This window comes from Sciurus vulgaris (assembly GCF_902686455.1).
Source record: "Sciurus vulgaris genome assembly, chromosome: 11".
NCBI classification, from domain to species: Eukaryota; Metazoa; Chordata; class Mammalia; order Rodentia; family Sciuridae; genus Sciurus; species Sciurus vulgaris.
The window spans coordinates 119,629,412-119,652,065 of record NC_136472.1 but is presented as its reverse complement, the minus strand read 5'-3'; the positions used below and the strand labels follow the sequence as shown (position 1 = coordinate 119,652,065).

Genomic DNA, 22,654 nt, shown 5'->3' with positions numbered 1-22,654 from the left:
ATTTAGAGGATCCAAAAAATCCCACCAGAAAACTTCTGTAACTCACAGATGAATTCAGCAAAGTAGCAGGATATAAAATAAATACCCACAAATGAAATGCATTTCTATACATAAGTGACAAATCCTCTGAAAGAGAAATTAGGAAAACTATCCTATTCCAATAACCTCAAAAATACTTGGGAATCAACTTAACAAAAGTGAAATTACAGAATGCTAAAGAAAGAAATTGAAGAAGACCTCAGAAGATGGAAAGGTCTCCCTTGTTCTTGGATAGGCAGAATTAATATTTTCAAAATGGCCATACTACCAAAAGTGTTATACAAAATTAATGCAATTCCTATTAAAATCCCAAAGTTGTTCTTCAGAAACTAGAAAAAGCAATCATGAAATTCATTTGGAAAAAAAGAGACCCAGGATAGTCTAAGAAATCCTTAGCAAGAAGAGTGAAGCAGGATGCATCAAAATACCAGACCTTAAACTATCCTACAAAGCTATAGTAACAAAAATGGCATGGTATTGGCACCAAAATAGACATATGGACCAAAGGTACAGAATAGAGGACACAGAGACAAACTCACACAAATGCAGACAAAGGCAACAAAAACATACCCTGGAGAAAAAACTCTCTTCAACAAAGGGTGCCGAGAAAACTGGAAATATCTATACAGCAAAATGAAATTAAAAACTTCTTTTACCCTACACAAAGCTCAATTCAAAGTGGATCAAGGACCTAGGAATTAGGCCAGAGACCCTGCACCTAACAGAAGAAAAAGCAGGCCCAAATCTTCATCATTTTGGCCTATGACTTGACTTCTTTAACAAGACTCTAATCTGTAACAAATAAAATATAGAATCAATAAATGGGATGGATTCAAAGTAAAAAGCTTCTTCTCAGCAAAGGAAACAATCAATAATATGAAGAAAGAGCCTACAGAATGGAAGAAAATACTTACCACATGCACATCAGATAGAGCTCTAATCTCCAGGATATATAAAGAACTCAAAAAACTTAACACCAAAAAAAGCAAATAACCCAATCAATAAATGGCCTAAGGAACAGATTCTTCACATGAGAAAAAATACAATTGATCAACAAATATAGGGAAAAAAAAGTTCATTATGTCTAGCAATTAGAGAAATGCAAATCAAAACAACACTGAGATTCTATCGCACTCCAGTCAAAATGGCAATTGTCAACGATATGAGCAACAATAAGTGCTGGCAAGGATGTGGGGGAAAAGGTACATTCATTCATTCCTGGTGGGACTGTGAATTGGTGCAACCACTGTGGAAAGCAGTATGGAAATTCCTTATAAAAATTGGAATGGAACCACAATTTGACCCAGCTATCTCACTCCTCGGTCTATACCCAAAGGACTTAAAATCAGCATATTACATAAAAACACACAATGGAATACTGCTTGGCCTTAAAGGAGAATGAAATTATGGCATTTGTAGGTGGATGAATGAAGTTGGAGAATACCCTAAGTGAAGTAAGCCAATCCCAAAATACCAAAGGCCAAATGTTTTCTCCGATAAGTGGATGCTTATCCATAAAGGGGGACATGGGAAGGGAAGATTGGAGGAATTTTGGATAGGGCAAATGGGAGGGAGAGGAGGGGAAGAAGGGGGAGAAGGAGTATGGTGGTTGGAAGACGGTGGAATGAGACAGACATTATTACCCTACGTGTGATTACACAAATGGTGTGACTCTGCATTGTGAACAACCAGAGAAATGAAAAGTTGTGCTCCATTTGTGTACAATAAGTCAAAATGCATTCTGCTCTCATGTAGATCTAATTAGAACAAATAAAAATTAAAAATAGATGAACAGTTTATTGTGTGTCTATTGTACCTCAATAACATAATCAGAAAATAAGAAAGGAATGGAGAAAAATATTGGAGCTGAGCTAGTCAGTTCTCAGCAAGCACAGCTTCAAAACTCTTGTTTTTACAGAGAATATTGAGAAATGGGTGGGATGCATGGGCAGAGGTGTTACTCTGAGTCTCTCCACAAGAAATCATGTGGCCCTGGAAATGGAGTTTCCCTTTTGACAGTGGAGGCTGGAAGAGGAACAGTAGGGAACTTACACCCTGAGTGGATGAGGTTGTTCAACATGATCACTAACTGCTCTGTAGTTCATCCTCACAAGAAATCAGCTATCACACGGGAAATCCAATGGCTAGGAGGAAATAGGGTGCAGAAGAGAATTTGTTAGTGCTATCTTCCAGGAGCATGTCCATAATCTTAGTATCCTGAGATTTCAAAGGGAAGTTTATCACTCATTAACTTGAAGGTAGACTTGTCAGTTATCTATGCATTTTACTAGAATTAATTACCCAATTACTCATAGAAATAGAATTAATTACTCAATCTTACTGGCCTACCTTGGGCTAGGTGTTTTGCTATTAACTTTATTTCTATCAAGGATCATTAATTTGAGAATTGTACTTTTCGAGAGAAACACACTCAGCAGAATAAAAATAAATAAATAAATACAAAAGAGGAGGCTGTGAATGGGGCTACAAATTAGCCAAATATGCACTTATATTTAGACTTATCCCATGATGAAATATTAAGATTATTATTCTCTGTTACAGATTAGTCTGATAGGACTTTCCTTGACTTCTATATGACTACTTACATGAGACAGGAGATGAATATCAACTTACCCCTACTAAGGAAAAAGATGACTTACCCAAGTTTTTCTCAATAGGGAAGGAAGTAGGACCATGCAAATTTAAATCAGATTTTTTAAAAAGTAAGCATGTCCAAGGTTTATCAAGGACTCAGTGAATCATAATGTCTAGAGAGAGTTTTCTCAAGGTATAGGTGTGTGTGTGTGTGTGTGTGTGTATTTGCATAAACTTCAATGAAAGGGGTAATATGCAGCAGATGTGGTACAGGGAATGAGAACTGGTTGTTAATTTTAAGAAATGGGGAAGTTAGTTTTAAGAAAAAGAGGAGGTCAAATGATCACCATGACCCTTAGTGGTTGTGACCACTAACTCTGGGGTAGGCCATATCCCCTCCTGAATACTTTTCTGAGAAAAATTTTAACATCTTTATTCTTCTTCAAGCTGTAGATGAAGGGATTCAGCATGGGGATGACTGTGGTGTGGAACACAGGGGCCACCTTCTTCTGGGCCTTGGTGACTGTCAGATGAGAGCTAAGGGTACTAAAGACTTTGGATCTGCCCTCAGCTGAAGGTATTTGAAGAATGTTGGTAAGTTTGAAGGCATAAGAGATGGTGATGGGCCCATTTGGTGCCAACACATTGAATCCACTTATGAGTATCACCAGAGCTCATTGAGGTAGATTTTAGAGCAGGACACAAGCTGTAGGAGGGGAATTATGTCGCAGAAATAATGATGGATGACATTGTCCCCACAGAAGGAAAGCCTGATCATGGAGGAACTGTGGGCCACATCTCCAATAGCCGCCATGATATAGACCCCTGTCATCAGCACACTGCACACCTTTTGGGACATGGTGACATTGTACAGCAGAGGATTACAGATACCTGCATATCTATCATCTGCCATGGCTGCCAGCATATAGCACTCAGCAACAGCAAATATGTGATAGAAAAAGAGCTGGGTCCTACACCCAGAAGAGGAGATAATATTTCGTTCCCATATAAAGTTTTTCACAAGTTTGAGGCATAGAAAAGATCTATGAATGACAAATTACCAAGAAAAATGTAGATGGGAGTTTGGAGCTTAGAGGATCATACCCAGGTTTCCCACTATAGTGACCCCCATAGACCCCTATGGACAGGAGGAAGAGGGGCAGCAGGAGCTCTGGTTGGTGTGTTAATCCCTGAAGGACAAATTCAGTCATGGTTTTAAAAACTGTATCTGGTCATTTCCTCCAGGAAACAGGATGTACATCTAAAAAAAGGGAAAAATCATAGAAAGTAAGAAAGTTCTGTTCCCATGGTGGGAAATTGTTTTATTACTGGTGTGACAGAAGAAAAGAAAACCTGATCATCAAATGAGAACAGAATAATGATTGTAAATTATAAACTGGAGAATTAAATTTTCTCATGTCAGTTTTGAGTTTCTTTTGGTAAAAGACCATTATATGGTATACAGAAACAGAGAAGAAACACAATATGGTCTTAAAATAGTTGGCAAGTATCTGAACAGGACAAGGCTGCCTGCCCCTTTTCTTACCCTCAGACACCACAATGGTATCTGGAATAAACAGGTACTCCACAGTTATGGCTGGAGCTGGAACTTCATCTAATCTCTTCATGGCTAAAGCCTGCTGCGATCCTCTATACTACTAACACTGAGGTTAAATCCACTGTTAAGAAAGTAACTTCAGGGCTAGTAACTGACCTGTGTGTGCACTGAGTGTTTACTGTAGAACAAACAAGAACTGGGTAGAGAACGCATATCTTAAGGTCAGGGTTCAAGGTCACAAAGGGAATTACAGTGACCCTGATGCTCCAAGTTAAGAAGACTTTCAAATTGATTCTGAAGTTCTGTTATTCAAATAAGTGAGCAGGTCATCACATAATTTTATTTCTGGGAAGATGTTGGGGTCTTAAGCCCCCTTGCTCTTCTTGACCAGCGACAAGGGAAGGGGACACTCCCCAACAAGGTCAGACTGGGATAGGTAAGGCCAACTGACCGCCTGCTCCCAGCCCTCCGTGCGGAGGACAATCAGACGTGTCAGGGAGACCCGTCATAGCAGGAACTCGTTTATTGAGGAAATCACACAGCTTTTATGTAGGGTGGCGGCTAGGCGGGAACCAATCAGCTTAAAGGTCAGCAAGGCAGGGGGGTTCACGCAGGTGAGAGTCCCATTGGACTATATGGCAAGCACCAGCCGATCACATTCACGGAACTGTTGTTAACCAATCCCTGACGGTGGTCCGATTTATCGTCATTAACTATTGAAACTGCCTTTGAGGCCTTGATCTTGCTCACTTGCCAGGGAGTAAGGAGTCAGCCTGAGTTAGTTAATGTGTCATTAGTCCCAACAGGAAGAGCTTTGGGATATATTGTGGGTACGTCTTAGGACGTTGATGAAATAAGGAGAAGATACATCTTTCTATGGTTCTGCACATCACAGGCAAGAGAAAACTTGTTTCCTCCAAATTCAGTCACACTGGGTGAATTAATATCCACATATACTTGAGATAACTAACTTTTTTGGAATACAAATTTGCAATTATCCATAAGTAATTCTATTTCACAGTGAAAACTTTAAGGAAATGAGGCTTTTCCTATGTGTGTACTTGAATGCTATAAGGAATAGAATTGTTGCTCCTACTTGAGTTATGTTTGCTCTCTTATGAGGTGAGATGAATTCACATAGTTGGTTTTATGGAAAATATACCCCACCCAGTGCCTTGCTTATTTTGTCTAGAGTGTGAATTATGAGCATTGAAAAATCCCATAGAAACTATTAGAAATGAAGAAGAAATAGAGCCCCAGCTAACCATCTCTAAAACTTGCTTCATGCTCCAGCTCTGTTGCTAATTTTCTGTGTAACTGTGGGAAAGTCACTTTACCTTTACTCTTCTATGAAAGTACGTGTTAGGGCAGAGGACTGCAAAGCCTATTATAGCTCTAGGGTTTAATGACAGCAGGTAAGACATAATGAAATCCCTTTCCATCCCACAACCTGATCAGCCCCTTCTAAGCAAGAGAATATTCTGACTCATTGTTTGTAGGTCTTTGGCCCCCAAGGAGATGGGTGAATAGAATATTCTCCAAGGATCACAAGATCTGGGGAATATTCTCAGAGGTGAAATTCTTCTGAGAACAAGAACATTATGTGGTATTTTCATCTGCAATAATAGTATACACAGACTCTTGGCATTTCCAATGTACAGAATTAGATTTTTTATTTTACTTTTTGGAAGAAGAAAAACATATGCAGAATATTTGAATGGTGTTCCCACTAGAGATGATTGTAGGATTACTGAAAACAGAGAGCTGTTTGATGTGATTCTCACTTCAAAAATCAAAGGTCTCTGAGCTCATTGTTGAGCTCTAAAAATAGAGCTTCATATCTCTTGTTTTTAGATTTTTACATTTTTGTTATAATTAAAGTCAATATTTGTTCTCCTTGAATATGAATAATTATTCTAGTAGTAGCAATGATGAGTCAGTTGTGTTACAACAGGTGTTCTGTGATTCAAATGAGTGGGCATTCCATTATATAATTTTTTTCGATGGAGAACTTTGGGAAACAAATGGATATATCATGTCTAGCTAACACTCTGTTGGAGAACAATCAGAGAACTGTCAGTATCTGATCTCAAAATTCACTTAAAGCTTCCATATTCAAGAAAGTGAGATGTTAGGCAAAGAGTAGACAAAATGTCAGTGGAGCAGAATAGAAGGCCCAGACATAGACCTATACAAGTATAGTTAACTGATCTTTGCCGAGAGAGAGAGAGAGAGAAAGATGGAAATGGATCTAGACATAAATCTCACATCCTTCACAAAAAGTAACTCAGAGGAATTATAGAGCAAGAGTAATGTAAGACAAAGCTCCTTAGAAAATAACACTGGATAAAGTTTAGACAACTTTGAGTTTGGTGGTGACTTTTAAAATACAACTCGTGAATTGGGAATGTAGCTCAGTGGTATAGCATTTGCCTAGCATGTACATGGCCCTGGGTTTGATCCCCAGTATCAAACAAAGAAACAAACTAACAAACATGTAATCCTTTGCAAAACGGACAACACCTCAGAGAAAAAAAAAAGTTGAATCTCATTAAAATTGAAAATTTCTGAGTTAGGATGTAGCTCATTGGAAGAGTGCCTGACTAGCATGTGCAAGTTCCTATGTTAAATCCCCAGTATTACAAAAATAAATAAGTAAAAAAATAAAAATAAAAGCTTCTGCTGTATAAGACACACCATTAAAAGACTGAAAATACTTGCTCCAGAAAGGGGAAAAAAGTCTTGGCAAAACACAATCTAGTAAAACATTGGTATGCTGAAAAATCTTAATACTCAATAAAACCAACATTTTAAACTTAAAAATGGGCAAAAGATCTGAACAAACATCTCACCAAAGAAACAATTAAGACCTGGTCAAAAAAAGAGATGAAATGTTGTTCAAAGTAAGTTGTCATGAAATTGAGAATTAAAACAACAAGGAGAGACCACCACATACCTGTTAAAACATCTGAAATTCTGAGCACTGATAATACCAAACTCTGTTGAGGATGTGTGGCAACAGTACCTCTCCTTCACAGCTAGTGGGAAGGCAAAAGGGTATAGCCATGGTGAAAGACAGTTTTGACAAATCCAGTCTTGCTCTTACCATGTGATTGAACAATCAAGTTCCTTACTATTGACCAACGCAAGTTGAAAATGGATGTCTAAACAAAAAAAATGCATGCGTATTGCACTTCCTTATTAAGAAACTGTTGAAGGTAACCAAGAAGATGAATGAATAAACAATGTAGTACATCTATACAATAGCATATTATTCATTGATTTTTTTAAAAAAATATCAGGAAAGCATAGGAAGACCTGTAGGAAATGTTAAAGCATATTTCTCAGTGAAAATACTAATTAGAAGAAAAATATATTGCTCAATTCCAATAATATAACACTTTAGAAAAAGTAAAGGTATCAAGATGGAAAAAAAAAAAAAAAGATTAGTGATTTCCAGGGACTTGGGTGGAGGATGAAGGAATGGATAGGTGGAGCACAAGGGAATTTTAGGGCAATGAAACTACTTTGTACAATACTGTAATGAGAATCAAAACAGGTTGACTTTGTGTTACCGTTGGGATGTTCAGTTGAAGTTCAAGTCCTTAGTGTCACAAACATGGAATTGATCAAGATACACAGAAATAACTGATAGAGTACACACTTACTGAAGGTGAAGATAGCACTCTGTTAGGTAGAACAGAGTGGGCTGAGCAAGAGAGAGGCTTAAGGCCCCAGTGTTTGGAAATCAGGCTCATATTTCCTGAATTGTAGAGACATATTTTAGTAGCCCTAAGATGGCACCTGGCATTGGGCCAAGAGGTGGCGCATAATTAGTGTTAACACAGCTGTGATCTACTTTTGCCTAATAAGTTAATGTCTCCTTTGTGCTAGTGGTCAACAGATGTTCCTCATTCTTTCTTGATTGGTACCGTGGGGGGGTGCTTCAATTGTGCTAATTCTAAGATGATTGGCTGCCTTAGGTATATAAGACATTCTCTTCACCTGGGCGGGGGTCGTCGCAGATCGCAGATCGCAGGAGGGAGGACTAAAGCCACACCTCTAGGTCACGCGTCGCAAGTTGCAGGTCGCAGGCTGCAGGCTGCATGCCGCACGCTGCAACCTGCACCCCGCACCTCCAAGAAGCAACCCACCTTTAAGAAGAAGCAGACCTTTGATAAGCATAGCTTCTCTGAAAGCATAGCACCTCTAAAATTAAGCAAAGCCTCTCTTTCTCTAAGCAAAGCCTCTCTTCCTCTATAAACTAGCGAACAAGCAAACAAGCAAGGAAGTAGCCCAGATAAAGATAATAGAAGTAGTTCATTCCCAGTCCACCTCTGATAAATTCCCACGGGGTTGTTGCTGTGGACGGCAACACTGAATGATAGGACATTCTCTTCCCAATATAGACATGATTGAAAACCTTACCCCATTTGCTCCCATTGGTTATTTTATGATATCTGACTACAATATTTTCCAACTTCACCATTGGTTATTTTAGAAAACCTAATTAGAATATTGTTTACTTGCCCCCGCTGTCATTTTGAAAGTCGAACATGTGGCGGGAGTTGTCATGGTGATAAGTCCTCAGTAGCAGAAGTTGTCACGGTAATGGGATTTATAGTAAACAGGGACAAGACCCCTCTTCTTGTCTTGTCCTCCAGCAACATCTTTTTTAAATGTCTTGTCTCTGCCATCTTGTTGTCCCTGAACTCCTACCTCACACTTGGTTGTAAAGGAAAAGAATGTACTCATAAAACATGAAGAAATCTACCTTGCAGTGGGCACACAACCTATCCTATATGTGTCCCCCCTGCTTGTAGTGACAGGACAGCCTTCCATTGTATCCCAGCCTGGTGCCACTGCTGAGGCGTTCATGAGTAATAAAAGATGCAAAACCTTTCCATTGAGTATTCCAATTTATTTTCTTGGGATTAGAAAATAGTATGCCTTGGGTATTTGCAATCCTGAGGTTGAAAATGATCTCACTGAAGTGCTGAGGTTGGCTTTGAATTTGTGATCCTCCTGACTCAGCCTCCTGAACCACTGGGATGATAGATGTGTGACTACATGTTTGGTCTCCAAATTGTTCTAACTTCTAAACATCCTCACACTGAGAATAGAAGCTATTCCCAAGACTGAGCAGGTGCTGCTGAAAAGTTTTACATCTAATGCTGCCAAGATAAATCTGTGTATGTATATTTCCTACCTTTGTTCCTGTTTCACTTTTTTTTCTCTTATAAAAACTTTCTTGCCCTGAGTTTTCTGAAGATGATGGTTTGGAACAAAAATGTTTTCTCTGTTTTCCTTCAAAGCTGCCTTTGAATAGAATCTATCTTCATACCAATTTGACTCCAAGGGTATTTGTGGAGCAAGATGAGCAGCAGAGTCTAGTTCCCCACCACTCCCCAATAACTCTTCCACTTCGTAATGTTGTGTAAATCACATTCAGCAAGGGACCAAGTAGCACTCGGAGGATTAGAGAACTCAGGTTTATTTACACAGCCAGACCGAGATGAGCTATGGCCCTAAACTCTGGGCCCTGAGCTGAGGTTCCACAGGGCTTTTATAGAAAATTTGACATTATTTCTTAATCATTAAAACATTGGTGGTTTTGAATTTTTGACCTATGTGACCAAGGACCAAGAGAGGAAAGTCTTTTGATAAGCAATTTACCAATGCAGAACAAAGGCAGAGAAACATTTGCAAGTGATATAGGGAAGTGGCCTTTATTACAGGCAATAGTTTCTTAAGATAACAGCAAGCCTAAGATCCTAAGAGCTATAACTCAAACCTAACATAGAAGTGTTACAATTTAAAAGAGCATTTAAACAACACTTTTTCACAAACCAGTAATTAAGTAACACTCTTACAAAGACAAAAACTATAAAGTAATATTTCCCTCTTCATTCCCTCCTTTTGATGCCTGTTTATATCATATAAGGCATCAACCTTTATCAAGCTGGGTTTTTAAGGTCTTCCTGTTCTATTGCTTGATGGACAGGTCCAGAAGTCAAGACCATATGTAGTTTTATTGCCTCTAGGTTCAACATAAAAAAGCAGACCAGGCAGTTTAAAATACAAGGATGGAATATCGGGCCTAATAGTATCACAATGAGGGGTTCTTCCAGTGGCAAGAACCAGGCTTCCCAACTCCAATAGTTTCCCTAAATTAAACAGAGGTTTTCTTATTCTTCTGCACTCTAGTTTTATTGGGGATCCCAGGGAAGTTTCCAGAGAATCCAGCCCAGGTCCACCTCTTGACTTTTGGTTGACAACAGAGTGACATCAGACTTTCAAGTCCCCACCATCATGGCAACTCTAGGTCACCCTGACTCATGCTGCCAAGTTCTAATTGGGTTCTTGACCATACATTCTTACAGATTTTGTGGTTAGGAGGAACTATCCTTATCTCCCAGAGTTTTCAGATCTGGTCACAAAAATCTCCTGGGTTCTCCCCATAGATGTTATCTTGGGCCTGCATTTCTTCTGCTGAAAAATGTGACATATTCTTCATATGTCCACTTAGGCCAACAGGGCTGCAGGTAAGTGGGTTCTTTGCAAAAAAATCATGTAAAAGTCAGCACAATGAACCCATTTTATAGAATTATTCTCTTCACCTAGAGTTCCCACCATCCTCTTTTGTCAGTCCCCTGACGGTAACACTAATTTTAATATTTGTTAGGTGTATGGCCTTGAACAAAACATTAATATTTCTGAGTCTCACATTGTGTCATTAAGAAAATGATAGTTTGGATATGATAGACGTGCTTCACTGCCAATAGAGACTCACTTTATTCTTTTAGAATTTTCTGGATTTTGATAATATCAGGCTTAATAAACTAGGTAAGAAATTCTAAAGTGTTTGTGTAAGGAGTAGGAAGCTAGGGAAAAAATGCTATTCTTATTGAAAGTTTTGTCCCTGATGCCAATGCAATAGCCAGGATACGGTTTTGAGGAAAAGGAAAAAGTAGTTTTATTGTTTTGCTAGCAAAGGAGAAACACAAGTAGTTGGGAAGTGGGGAAAATGGCTGCACTGGCAGGGGCGGAGAGAGCAGCTTTGTATTACATTCCCTCATTTCTATTTTTATAAGAAAATCTTTTGTTTTCCATTTCTTTACCACCTTCTCTCTCCTTCCTGCCTAAGTGACTAGGGCTGGCTTTAAAGGTGAGATGTAAAAAGTCCATTCTCCCAGGGGCAGTCTACAACTTCCAGACTTCCAGAGGCAGATGGTTTTCATGGACTTCATTTCCTCAATTTGACTGATCCCCTATTTCTACACTAACTGCCTCTCCCCAATTCTGGCTTCATTCACCCCTCTAATTTTAGGAACTCCTTCACTGCTGTAGGGAAAGGGGGGCGATGACCCATCTGGCTTCTTTGAACTGGAAGCAGGCAGCATGGGGCAAGCAGTTTGGAGTTCCTTTTTTAGAAATCTGATTAATCGAGGGGTCCATGGTAGAAGTCTGGTTGGGGAAGAGCAGGTTGTAAAGGCATCTGGGGATGGGTGCTTCTATGAGAGAAGAACAAAAAAACATGAGTACTGAAATGAGATTAGTACAAGATAAATGTTGCAGAATCTGGAACATGCCAATGAATATCCTCACCAGGGGGTGGAAGAACTGAGAAGTTGTTCCCATAACAAGGCCTAGCAACAAGGTAGATTTCAGGTTCTTCTATTTTGTTTTATCTCAGATCTTACTAGCATAAGAATTACTTGTTATTTTCCTTTAGTATACATTAATCTAAAATTGTTTTTCTGATTTTTCCTTGTTTTCTAATATTGGAATTTAAAAATAATCACAGTTAGATATTTTACAAATTAGCTCTCAGTTTTGACTTGTCTTATTTTTCTTTCCTGAAGATTAGATTCAGGTTAATATACCATACTAGGCTATACTGTTATACACTTAAGCTTATATCAACGGGAAAAAGAGTGAGGAAGAACAGAAAAACACTGGGTATTGGGAGTAGGGGCAATAAAAAAGAAATGAGATTCCCCCACAGTAAACCATTTAGACATTTTAGCTTAATATTGCACTTGAACTTGACACTACTCTTAAAAACAAGTAAAAATAAAAGATAAAATGTATGTTTAAAATTACCATTTAAAATGTGTTATTTTCTGCACAGATCTGGAGAGCATTCACCATTCAAAACTTTTTTTAGGGCTTCCTTGACATCCTTGTTCCTAAGACTATAGATGAGGGGGTTAAGCATGGGAATCACTGTGGTATAGAACACAGAGGCCACCTTCTCCTGAGTTGGGTCACTGCTAGCTGGTTTAAAATACATGAATATGATGGAGCCATAGAAGATGCCAACAGCTGCAAGATGGGAGCTACAGGTACTGAAGGCTTTGGACTTTCCCTCAGCTGAGTGTATATGCAGGATGCTGGAAAGGATGAAGGCATAAGAGATGAGGATGGCTAGAGCACATGCAAATACATTAAATGTAACCAGAGCCATCACCAGAAGTTCCCTGGTGTAATCTCTTGAGCAAGATATACTCAGAAGTGGGAGGATATCACAGAAGTAATGGGGAATGACATTAGTTCCACAGAATGAGCGGCTAGATATGTAGCTGGTATGAACCAAAGCCCCGAAGGCCCCCATTGAATACACACTGGTGACCAGTAGCAAACAGACTCTGTGGGACATGGTGACGCTGTAAAGCAAGGGGTTACAAATGGCAACATAGCGATCATATGCCATGGCGGTCAGCATGTAGGAGTCGTCAATACCAAAGAAGCAGAATACAAAGAGCTGCACCATGCACTCAGGAAAGGATGTAAAATTCTTCTCTGACACAAAGTTCACCAACATCTTGGGGATTATGACAGACGAGTAGCAGAGATCTATGAAGGACAAGTTACTGAGAAAATAATACATGGGGGTGTGAAGCTGAGAGCTGATCCTGATTAAAATGACCAAGCCCAAGTTTCCCAAAATGGAGACCACATAGATCAATAGAAACAGAAAGAAGAGAGGGAGCTGGAGCCTTGGGAGATCTGTTAAGCCCTGGAGGACAAATAGAGTTGCTGAGGAATGATTTCCTGTGCCCATTCTCTCTGTTGTTAAAGGTGGAGTGGTGCAAGGGGGAGGTTCTCACTGGACAAACATTGTCATCTGGTAACATTTAGCAGTTTGAGATCTGAGGAATGACATAATTTCCAACTAACCCAGAATTTCATAATCTAATCCCAACAGGCTAAACTCTACTTTTAATTTAGTTCTTCTTGTGATGGTGATCCTTCATTTGGCTTCAACTTTTATTATTCCCGTATGACATTTACAAGAGAAACATTTAATCTCTACAAATGGAGTTGTAGTTGTTCCTGTGAATGAAAAATAACTTCACAGAACTGTTGTTCCATTGAGTTGGTTTTCTATCCACAAAAATTCATGTCCTGGTCTGGTGTCTTGGAACTTGATGTCTTACTGATGCCCCTTGAATTTTCCCTTTGACTTCAGCATCTGTTCCCAGCTCACTCAGCCTCTGACTCGAATCTCAAAGGTCTTTGTTCTCCTCCAAGCTTTCCGCCTCCCCTCTGGGTTCCTGGTTTCGAGTTTGCTGTTCCTTCTTCCTATTCGTGTTATGATACAGGTATGGGAGGAATGAAGCCATGATGGGGCTGAGGGAAGAAGGCAGTGCTAGACGGGAGCCATTGTCATGTACTCAGAGACTGAGGAGAAGGAGAGCGATAGCCAAGCAAGGTGCTGCAGCGATGGAGATCTCTCAGGTGCCAGGTGAAGGTGATAGCATGGTATTCACTTCATTATATGTTCAAAACAATCCAAGATGGACGTAGAGCTCTTGTCTCCACTTTACAGGTGTATTGAGTCTGAGTGACAAACAGGAAAAAAGATTAAGTAAGCACTTGCTTGAAGGTAATATTACTTTCACAATTTTACAGAAGGATTTATGTAAAATTTCTGAAGTCACCCAGTAAGCATGAGAGCCAGGACTTTCATCTTGTCAGTCTTATTTAAAAACCAATGTGCTCTATAAAACATTTTTCTCCCTGAACCTTAATACATCATGATAACTTCTGCACAACTCTAGTTATAATGTTACTCATTATTATTAGTTCTAAATTATTTCTTTTAATATTTTCTTCCTGTTAGAAAATACCAGGGTAGTCTTATACACTTTTTAAGCATTGGTAGCATTTTTCCCTCATGTGAAAATAAGATTGTATTGTTCCTTTAATAGCTTTAAGGTGGAAAAATCAGAAATGGAATACAAGTATGTGCACGCACACACACACGTACACACACGCATGCTATCCTGTGAAACATTACCCCTCAGTTCCTACAATGTAGACGTGTTACAAAACAACAACAACAAACTCTTTTGGGCAAAATAACATTTGGATAGAACATTATTCTCTAATGTTTTTCAGAACAACTCCCTCTGGTCAAACCAGGCTCACCAGTGTTTCACAGATGTCCCCCTTTCCTCTGTGATTTTGCTCTTATTCCTGTGCCTGTTCCCATTTATACTTCCACACCATCATCCACTTTTCTCAGCTATTTAAAAAGTCTTGCTCTCCAGGAAAGTTCTCTGAGTTCCACGAAGTTTCTTTTGCTGTGATTATTCCCTCCCCCAAAGCTACTTTTTAACTTTTTAGGAATGCATATACTTTATTATAGTTGTGTTTTAATCAGGCGAAGTGGTAAAGAACTCAGGTCTTAAAGTGAATGAAACTGGATTTATTTTCAGGCAGCTTTTGGCTTTGTGACCCTAAAGAGTTTATTTTTCCTGTTTAAACCCATTTCTTTATATACAAAAGAAAAAAAAATTCTATCATATGTTGCTTTTAAAATGGTCCATTCGTTTATTTATCTAAGACTGCTGAGAGTCTTTTGTGTCCTGAAGAGAAAATATTAAATGACACAGATTCCTGCTCTCATGAAGCCTATATTCTAATAGAGGAGAATGATAGACACAGGAACATATAGAATTTAGAGTCAAGTAGTGAGAAAATATTATAAATAAAACAACTTTGTAAAGGAGACGGATTGGCAATTAGGGAGAACAGTCCAGGTGAATTGAGCTGCATCCTGAATTCAGGATAGCTGCCTCCCTGTTTCAGTCAGAGGAAACATCAAATTCAAAGACTTAGAAAGAGCATGCCTGGCATATTTGAGGATCATCCAGGAAACCAATGTGGTTGCAGCAGAGAGAACAAGAAAGAGAAGGATAGTAGTGGGGCTAGGTGCCAGAAGTTGGTCTTGGTGAAAAACCATGAATCTCATTCTAGGTGTGATGAGACACTATTGGAAAGTTTGGGGAAGTAGAGTACTGTGCACTCTGACTCATATTTCTTAAAGGGTCACTCAGTCTTTGGTTTTTCTGTTGAGAATATCCATTAAGAAGTCTCATAGTACATTCAGGAGTCGCATAAACAAAGTGTGCTCAGTTGCAAGATGATTGCTTGAATCAGACTGGTAATGGTTGAAAAGGTTAAAAAGAAAAAAAAAAAGGCAGAGTAATCTGGTGGGAATATCACATGTTGAATATGGTGTTTGAGAAGAGTAGCAAGTTTTGGATCAACGATATGGGCTTAAGATGGTTACTAATGGTGTTAGACAAGCAGGTTTGGGAGGTATTTTTCTGCTTTGCACATAATAATTTTTATACTTATTATAAAACCAAATGGATATGCTAAATAGGAAATTTGATATACAGGTTTAGAGTCCAAGGGAGATTTCTACCTGGGACATGGTTTTTCTAAGTCATCAGTGCATATACGGTATTTAAAACTATGAAACTGGATGAGATCACCCAGGGATACTCTTTGCAAAGACCCTATACCAATGGTGGGTATGTGGAAAGTCACCAATAAATTTTTGGTACTGCTGTTTTTACTGTTATTAGCAGAAATTATGCTGGATAGAAAGGATGTTTAGAGCCTCTTCTTTGTTCTATTTTCTATTCCTTTTTACTTCTTTATCTTCTTGAATAACTCACCACTGCTGTAGTTTCAGAGTAGTAGTCCAACTGAGCATCTGTCATAGTGGATTGGAAACATCGAACACAGACTCTGGGAACTAGAGGAGACCCTGTGCCTGATTTGTTCTATGTTCTATCTTCCTTCAGCTTCTACCTACATAATGACTTCTGTACACTTCCTAATTTTTAATTTCTTACAGTATTCAAAGTAAGTAACTCATCCAGAGATACACAAAATTGTCTTATATTTTCTTTCAATTCTTTGTCTTTGCTTTGGTTGCATTTATGTTCTTAACATTTTTGATTTTTATATACTTTTAAATAATGATTATTACAAATAAAGGAAAAAATTGAGTACAGTACCATGTTTCCATGTTGATATACATCTAATAAATAGTTTAAAGATATTCCTGTGTGGAGTATGTCACTATCAAACATGACTTGGCATTCCTTTGCTTGAGTAGGTATTAGATACAAAGATTCTTTGACATTTCCTTATAGATTAAGAACCCAGCCTCAAAAGATTTTTTTTTATTTGTGATGACAAACATCTAACTTTTTGAACATCCTGGTGGAGGATTCTCAAAATTATAAATAAGGGAGAGAGGAGCAAGCAGAAAGATCATCTGAAGTAGTGCAAACAGAGACAATGCTAGCAATGCCCTCCTTTCATTTATAAGACTTACTGTCTAGACACTTATGAGTTCGCTGTTGGGAAGACATAAAGTGTGGAAGGGCATCATTTTTAACCCTGGATGCAGTTGTTAATGAAGTGGGCTTGAAGTAAGGAACTTTTTATACACAGATTGACCAATTTTTTAAAGAAACTGGATTAGTAGGTTAATATTAGTGTCCTTTTAGTAACAGGAATTTCTGATTTGAGTAAAAATTGTAATATTATGTTATTTAATGCATCTGGGAATATAAATGTAAAAGTTTAATACACTAAGAGATATTAACAGGAACAGGAATTAACTTATAATGGGGAAGAAAGTCAAGTAAGTGGAAGGAGAAATGGTCTCTGCAAAGCACTTTGTGCCCACCTGTCTGCCATGAAGCAGAGTGCCTGCCTGCTCAGTCTTTTTCAACAAGGAAAAACCCATAGCATAGATGAGAAGAATTTTTAACCATCTTTCAAAGTTAAATTTTAACCACAGTATTTACCAAATCCAGGTAGAACTTTGTGACTTACCTGAATATTGTTACCAGGGGAAGTGCTGCTGGCCTCCTATGAATTTTTAATCCTTATTCACATAACATATATATATATGTTATGTGAATACACACACCCATGTGCACACATGCATACACCCACATACACAATTATTAAATAGTTTTATCATCAAATACTAAGAGCCCAGTACCTTTCAGATCCTGGAAAAATAGTGGAATTGACTCTGAATAAGAATTCAAGGACTAGTAACGAAGAGAAGAGTCTAAGATCCATCTAAGCAGTGCAAGAAGTATAATTCTACAGACCTTTATTTTTCTACTATTAAAGGGAAATTTTATTTGGATTTGTCTGAACCTCCTGAGATGATTGCAAGTCGACAGTATCCATAGGGACTTGTCATTCCAGTAGTTAGATGCTATAGGGAAGAAAAAATTACAAAGTTCGTGTTTGTTGGCAATATAGCAGCATTCCTATGAATCCCTTGAGTGTTTAAAACATAAGATAAACATTTTCTCCTGAGTGTTAGGAAAATTAGTAATGCTTCCATAATAAATACCACACTGTTGTCAACAGTGTGAACAATTAAATTTCTTAATAAAAACCAAAAAGTATTTTCTCCTTAGCATTTTAAATTTTCTGTAAATTAGCCTAAACTCACTTGATCTTCTCCAAACATGGGAGTAGTTTGTTTAGTTGCTAGCCCATCTGGCATTTTGGAATATTAAGTGAAGAAAAAGAATAAGTGACCTATTTCCTTTTTTGTAATGTGAATATAACCAGGTTCTAAGGCATTTTATCAAAATGCTGGAAATTTTCCAGCTCTGGTCTCGTATGCAATTTTCCAGCTCAGATCTACCTTCAGACATTAACTTTTGGCCAATTTAAATCATTGTGAGTTGTCTTTTCCTTTATCAAAATTTTAAGAGCTCTATCAGGGTATAATTGACACTCAATAAATAGCATATTTAAGCATTATGATTCTAGATAAATTTGCATATGTATTTACCCAGGAAAGTACCCTCAAGCTGAGAAAATGAACATACACACCCCCAAAGAACTCATGTTCTGTAGTCCCTTCTTCTGAACCTTCTTCCACTCCTCCCTCAGTAATCACAAATCCACTCTTGTCACTACAGATTAGTTTGCACTTTCAATAATTTTATATTTAGACAATCATGCAGAATGTACTCTAGTTGGCTTCATTTATTGAGCACAGTTACTTTGAGATTCACCCACACACTTGCATACATTGTGCCATCAGATAGTCTTGACACGGACCTTTGCTGAGATCAGTTGACCATCTGTGTGTGGGCCTATTCTTGTGCAGGCTGATGTTTACACCACTGTCTTCTTAAATCTAGTTTTAAAATGTGCTTTGAATTCTGTCATGTAAATCCTCCAGATTTGCTGTATCATAATTGCTTTTTTCTTATTCTAAGCTTACTGTTTGCTTTTCTTTATGAAATCTAGTTTCAGCTTATCAAATTTGATGAAATGCCTGTTAGAATTTTGATTTGGATTGCATTGAATCTATAAATAAATTGGAGAAAGTTTTACATCTTAATAATATTAAGTCTTCTGATACAGGAATGCAGTATATCTAGAGTTTCTTTAGTTCTTTCAATAAGAATTTGTCTATTTGCTTACAAGTCCTTTCAGATCATTCACTAGGTAAGGATTTCATAAGTCTTATGTTTTTGCAACCGATATTATAAAATTTCAGTTTCATTGTTCATTGGTAATGTATTGAAAAGAATGCATTTTTATATTGATCTTAATTCTACAATCTGTGTAAACTCACTATTCTATAGTAGCTTTTTCATTTGTCAATGCCACAGATTTTCTACATAGACTATAATGTTGATATAATTAAAATATTCACTTCTTCCTGTTCATTCTGGAAGACCTTTATTAGGTTGATGTTTTTATTGCTATTTTGTTCTACTGCTTTGGTCAACTTTAATGAATAGTAACTTCAATGAATATTAATTTGTGTACTCATTTTTTAAAATTGATGTTTCATGATATATATGTTCATCCTTTACTTTAACTTGCTCGTGCTACTCAGCTTGAAGTGGGTTTCTTGTACACAGCATATAGTTGAGTTGTTTTCTATTTTGTAGCTACTGTCATTGATAAATTTGGACCACAGGTGATGAAAGTTTTCATTGGCATGTTAGGACTATGTCATTTTATTTGTTTTGCACTTATTTTATTTCTTCTGATTCTTGACTTTCTGTGGAATATTTGAATATCTTTTTGAATTTAATTTTTATTTTAAGGCAAACATGTTACCTGTTAAAATAATATAAAGGCAGAAATTTCATAGAAAAAAAGAAAAGTGAAATAAAATCCAAAAGAATAAAATGAGAGCCTCTGATGTGTTTGAGGATTAAAATGTAACTGTTGATTTAAAAAATAAATTAGTATTTGGGCTGAACTTTAGACTAGACATGGTTTAAGACATAAATAATGAATTATTGAATTAGAAGTTATCACTACAATTACTGAATTAGAAAAAATGTTGGTCCTAAGGATTAACTCAGAATGCAGCAATGAGAAAAATAATTTAAAAGTGTAATAAGTATAGACAGGGAAAATAGATTAGGAGCCTCTACTTTTCATCTAAAAGGCTGTCTAGAAGAGAATGGAGAGAGTTCTAGAAAGCAATACTGGAAAAGAGTTCACAATATTTTTTTCAATATCAAAGTAAGACAAGAATTTTAAGTGGAAAACCAAATTATATACATGTATTTTTCTGAGAAATCTTTATTGATTCACATATTCTTTCCATCTTTCCTCTGAATTTTTGAATATTCATACTAGATATTTTAATGTTATTTTCTGCTAGTTTCGATATATAAATTTTCTCTGGTTCATTTCCAAAGGGAAAAAAAGGTGACATTTTTTCCTTAAATGGATCATTTTCTTGCTTTTTCATATTATACACACAGATACTTACATATAATTATTTAGGAGGAGGGCATATAAGACATCACGTAGAAGAGCACTGGGAACTGGAGAATATTTACACTTAGCTCTTTCAGATTATAGGAGTGCCTTCCTATATCTCAGAGCTAAACTGAGAATGTTGATTTGTCCACCAAATGCTAACTGATCTGTGACTGAGAAAATTTAAGAAAATTTAAGTGTTGTCTGGTTACTCCAACTCTCATCCCAGTCCCCCACTGTGCCAGGTATTGATAACTTTTGCCATTATTGCTGTGATTTTCCCCATACTCTACAGTGTACTGTGTTGCTAGCATTTTTTGGATACAGGTATCTAATAAATCATATATATATTTAATACTTTATTATAAAATATACTTGTGTTAGAAAGTTTTGTCTAAGTGTAGGCTAATGTAAGTGTTCTCAGCACATATAAAATGTGCTAGGCTAAGCTATGATGTCTTGTAGTTTATGTGTCTTAATAGCATTTTCAACTAACTATATGTTCAACTTACAATGGGCTTATTGGGAGGAAACTGCATCATAAATCAAAAAGTATCCATACATAGTGTATGATTCAATTTATTTCAAATATAAGAAAAGACAATAATCAATCTAGGGAGGCCAAAACCAAAATGGTGACCTTCTGTGTAGGAAGTACATATAAAATGATAAAAAAGCACTAAAGGACTTTATGTGGTGATCACAATAGTCTATATCAAGAATTAGCAAATTTTTTCTCTAAAGAATCAGATAGCAAATATTCTAAGTTCTATGAATCATAGGTTCTCTATTGCAACTATCATTTTTTTCCCTCTAGGAAAAGTAGACATGGATATTATTTATTATTATTATTATTGTCATTATTATTATGGTACTAGGGGGTTAAACCTAGGGGTGCTTGATCTCTGATCTACAATCCTAGTCTTTTTTCTTTTACCTTAACAGAGGGTCATACTAAGTTGCTGAGGCTGGCCTCAAACTTATAATCTTCCTATCTCAGCCTCCTAAATTGGGATTATATGTGTGTGACACTTTTCATGGCTTGAGATTTGAATTTTATGTTTTTTTTTTTTTTTTCATTTTTTGCAACTACTTGAAAATGTAAAAGACAATCAGCTCATGAACAATACTAGAATTAGCTGTGAACTGGATTTGGTCCATGGGACAAGCTTGTACCTCCATTTTATATCTGATGGGTGTACTATTAACTTGGGTGAATTTATTCATCAAAACTCATTAAATTGTGTTCTTTCTGCTATGTTTAATTATTTTTAAATATACCAACAAAAGTTATCATATGATAAAAGACAAGCTACTAAGTGGGAAAGGATGATTGAAACATATATACCCACAAAAAACTGATACCTAGAATTGTAAAGAACTCCCACAAACTAAGAAGAAAAGGACAAGCAGCCTAACAGAAAACCAAGAAAAAGACAGGAGCAGCCAAATCATACAAGGAACAGGAATCTCAATAGCCAGTGTGCAAATGGAAAGAAATGGAACGTCATAGAAGAAGCCACGTGTGAGAGTTTGGGACACCACATTTCAAGGGCTTCTTGCTGTTCTGGAAGTAATTTTGGTTTGTGAAATCCTTTTTAGTTAAAAGAACATAAGTAAATTGGGAGACAGTAGACCTGGGCTCCAGATTCGCTTGTGAGGTTACATTTCTGACTGTCCTCATCTGTAAAGGCATCCTGCTCCAACCCTTCCTCCTAGGATCATTGTGAGAGCAAGATGAGGTAGAGGTGTGAGCAGATTAAACAATCTATAAACTTGACACTCATCATTTAGTATGATTTCTCTGGCAGGCAAATATGAAATCCTTTCTTAAGGGTTCAGATTTTCTTTTCTAAAATGGACACAGGGATATTGTATATTTCTTTCTCAGGAAATTATTAGTTTTATGATTATAAACCTCAAATAAGAGTTTCGAGATTTGAAAATTTCAAAAAAGCAGTTATTTGTAATAAAATACTAGATCAAATATATATAAAATATGCTTACATTTCTACACACAGATTTACAATTTAATGGAGTGCAATAGCTTCATCCACAAACACTGATCCCTCACAAACATGCATAGTGGCTTTTAACAAGGCTAAAAAGGACACAATACAGTGCTTCTCAAATCATGGACAGGGAGCAACCCAAGATGTCTTGGGAAACCTCCAAGTAGTATATAAACAGGGATCTTTTCTTTTTTTCTTTTTTTTTTTTTTTGGAAAAAAAGTATTTAATATTTAATAAAATGCAAAATAAAGTACCCAAGTTACAAAACATAAATTCCTTTGGTTCAGTGATCACACCACTACTTTTACTTTCCAAAGGGCTATAGACTTCATATCCTTAAACTATAATCAGACTGCCCCGTGA

General features: G+C 37.1%; 1 protein-coding gene across 1 annotated transcript; it reads right to left on the bottom strand.

Moving 5' to 3' along the window:
• Positions 1-12,311: 12,311 nt before the first annotated feature.
• On the bottom strand, positions 12,312-13,259 carry LOC306639912 (olfactory receptor 8D2-like; the record flags this gene model as incomplete). Its single annotated transcript, XM_079103593.1, has 1 exon — positions 12,312-13,259. The coding sequence occupies one exon, from the start codon at positions 13,257-13,259 to the stop codon at positions 12,312-12,314; it is 948 nt and encodes a 315-aa protein (XP_078959719.1).
• Positions 13,260-22,654: the final 9,395 nt, after the last annotated feature.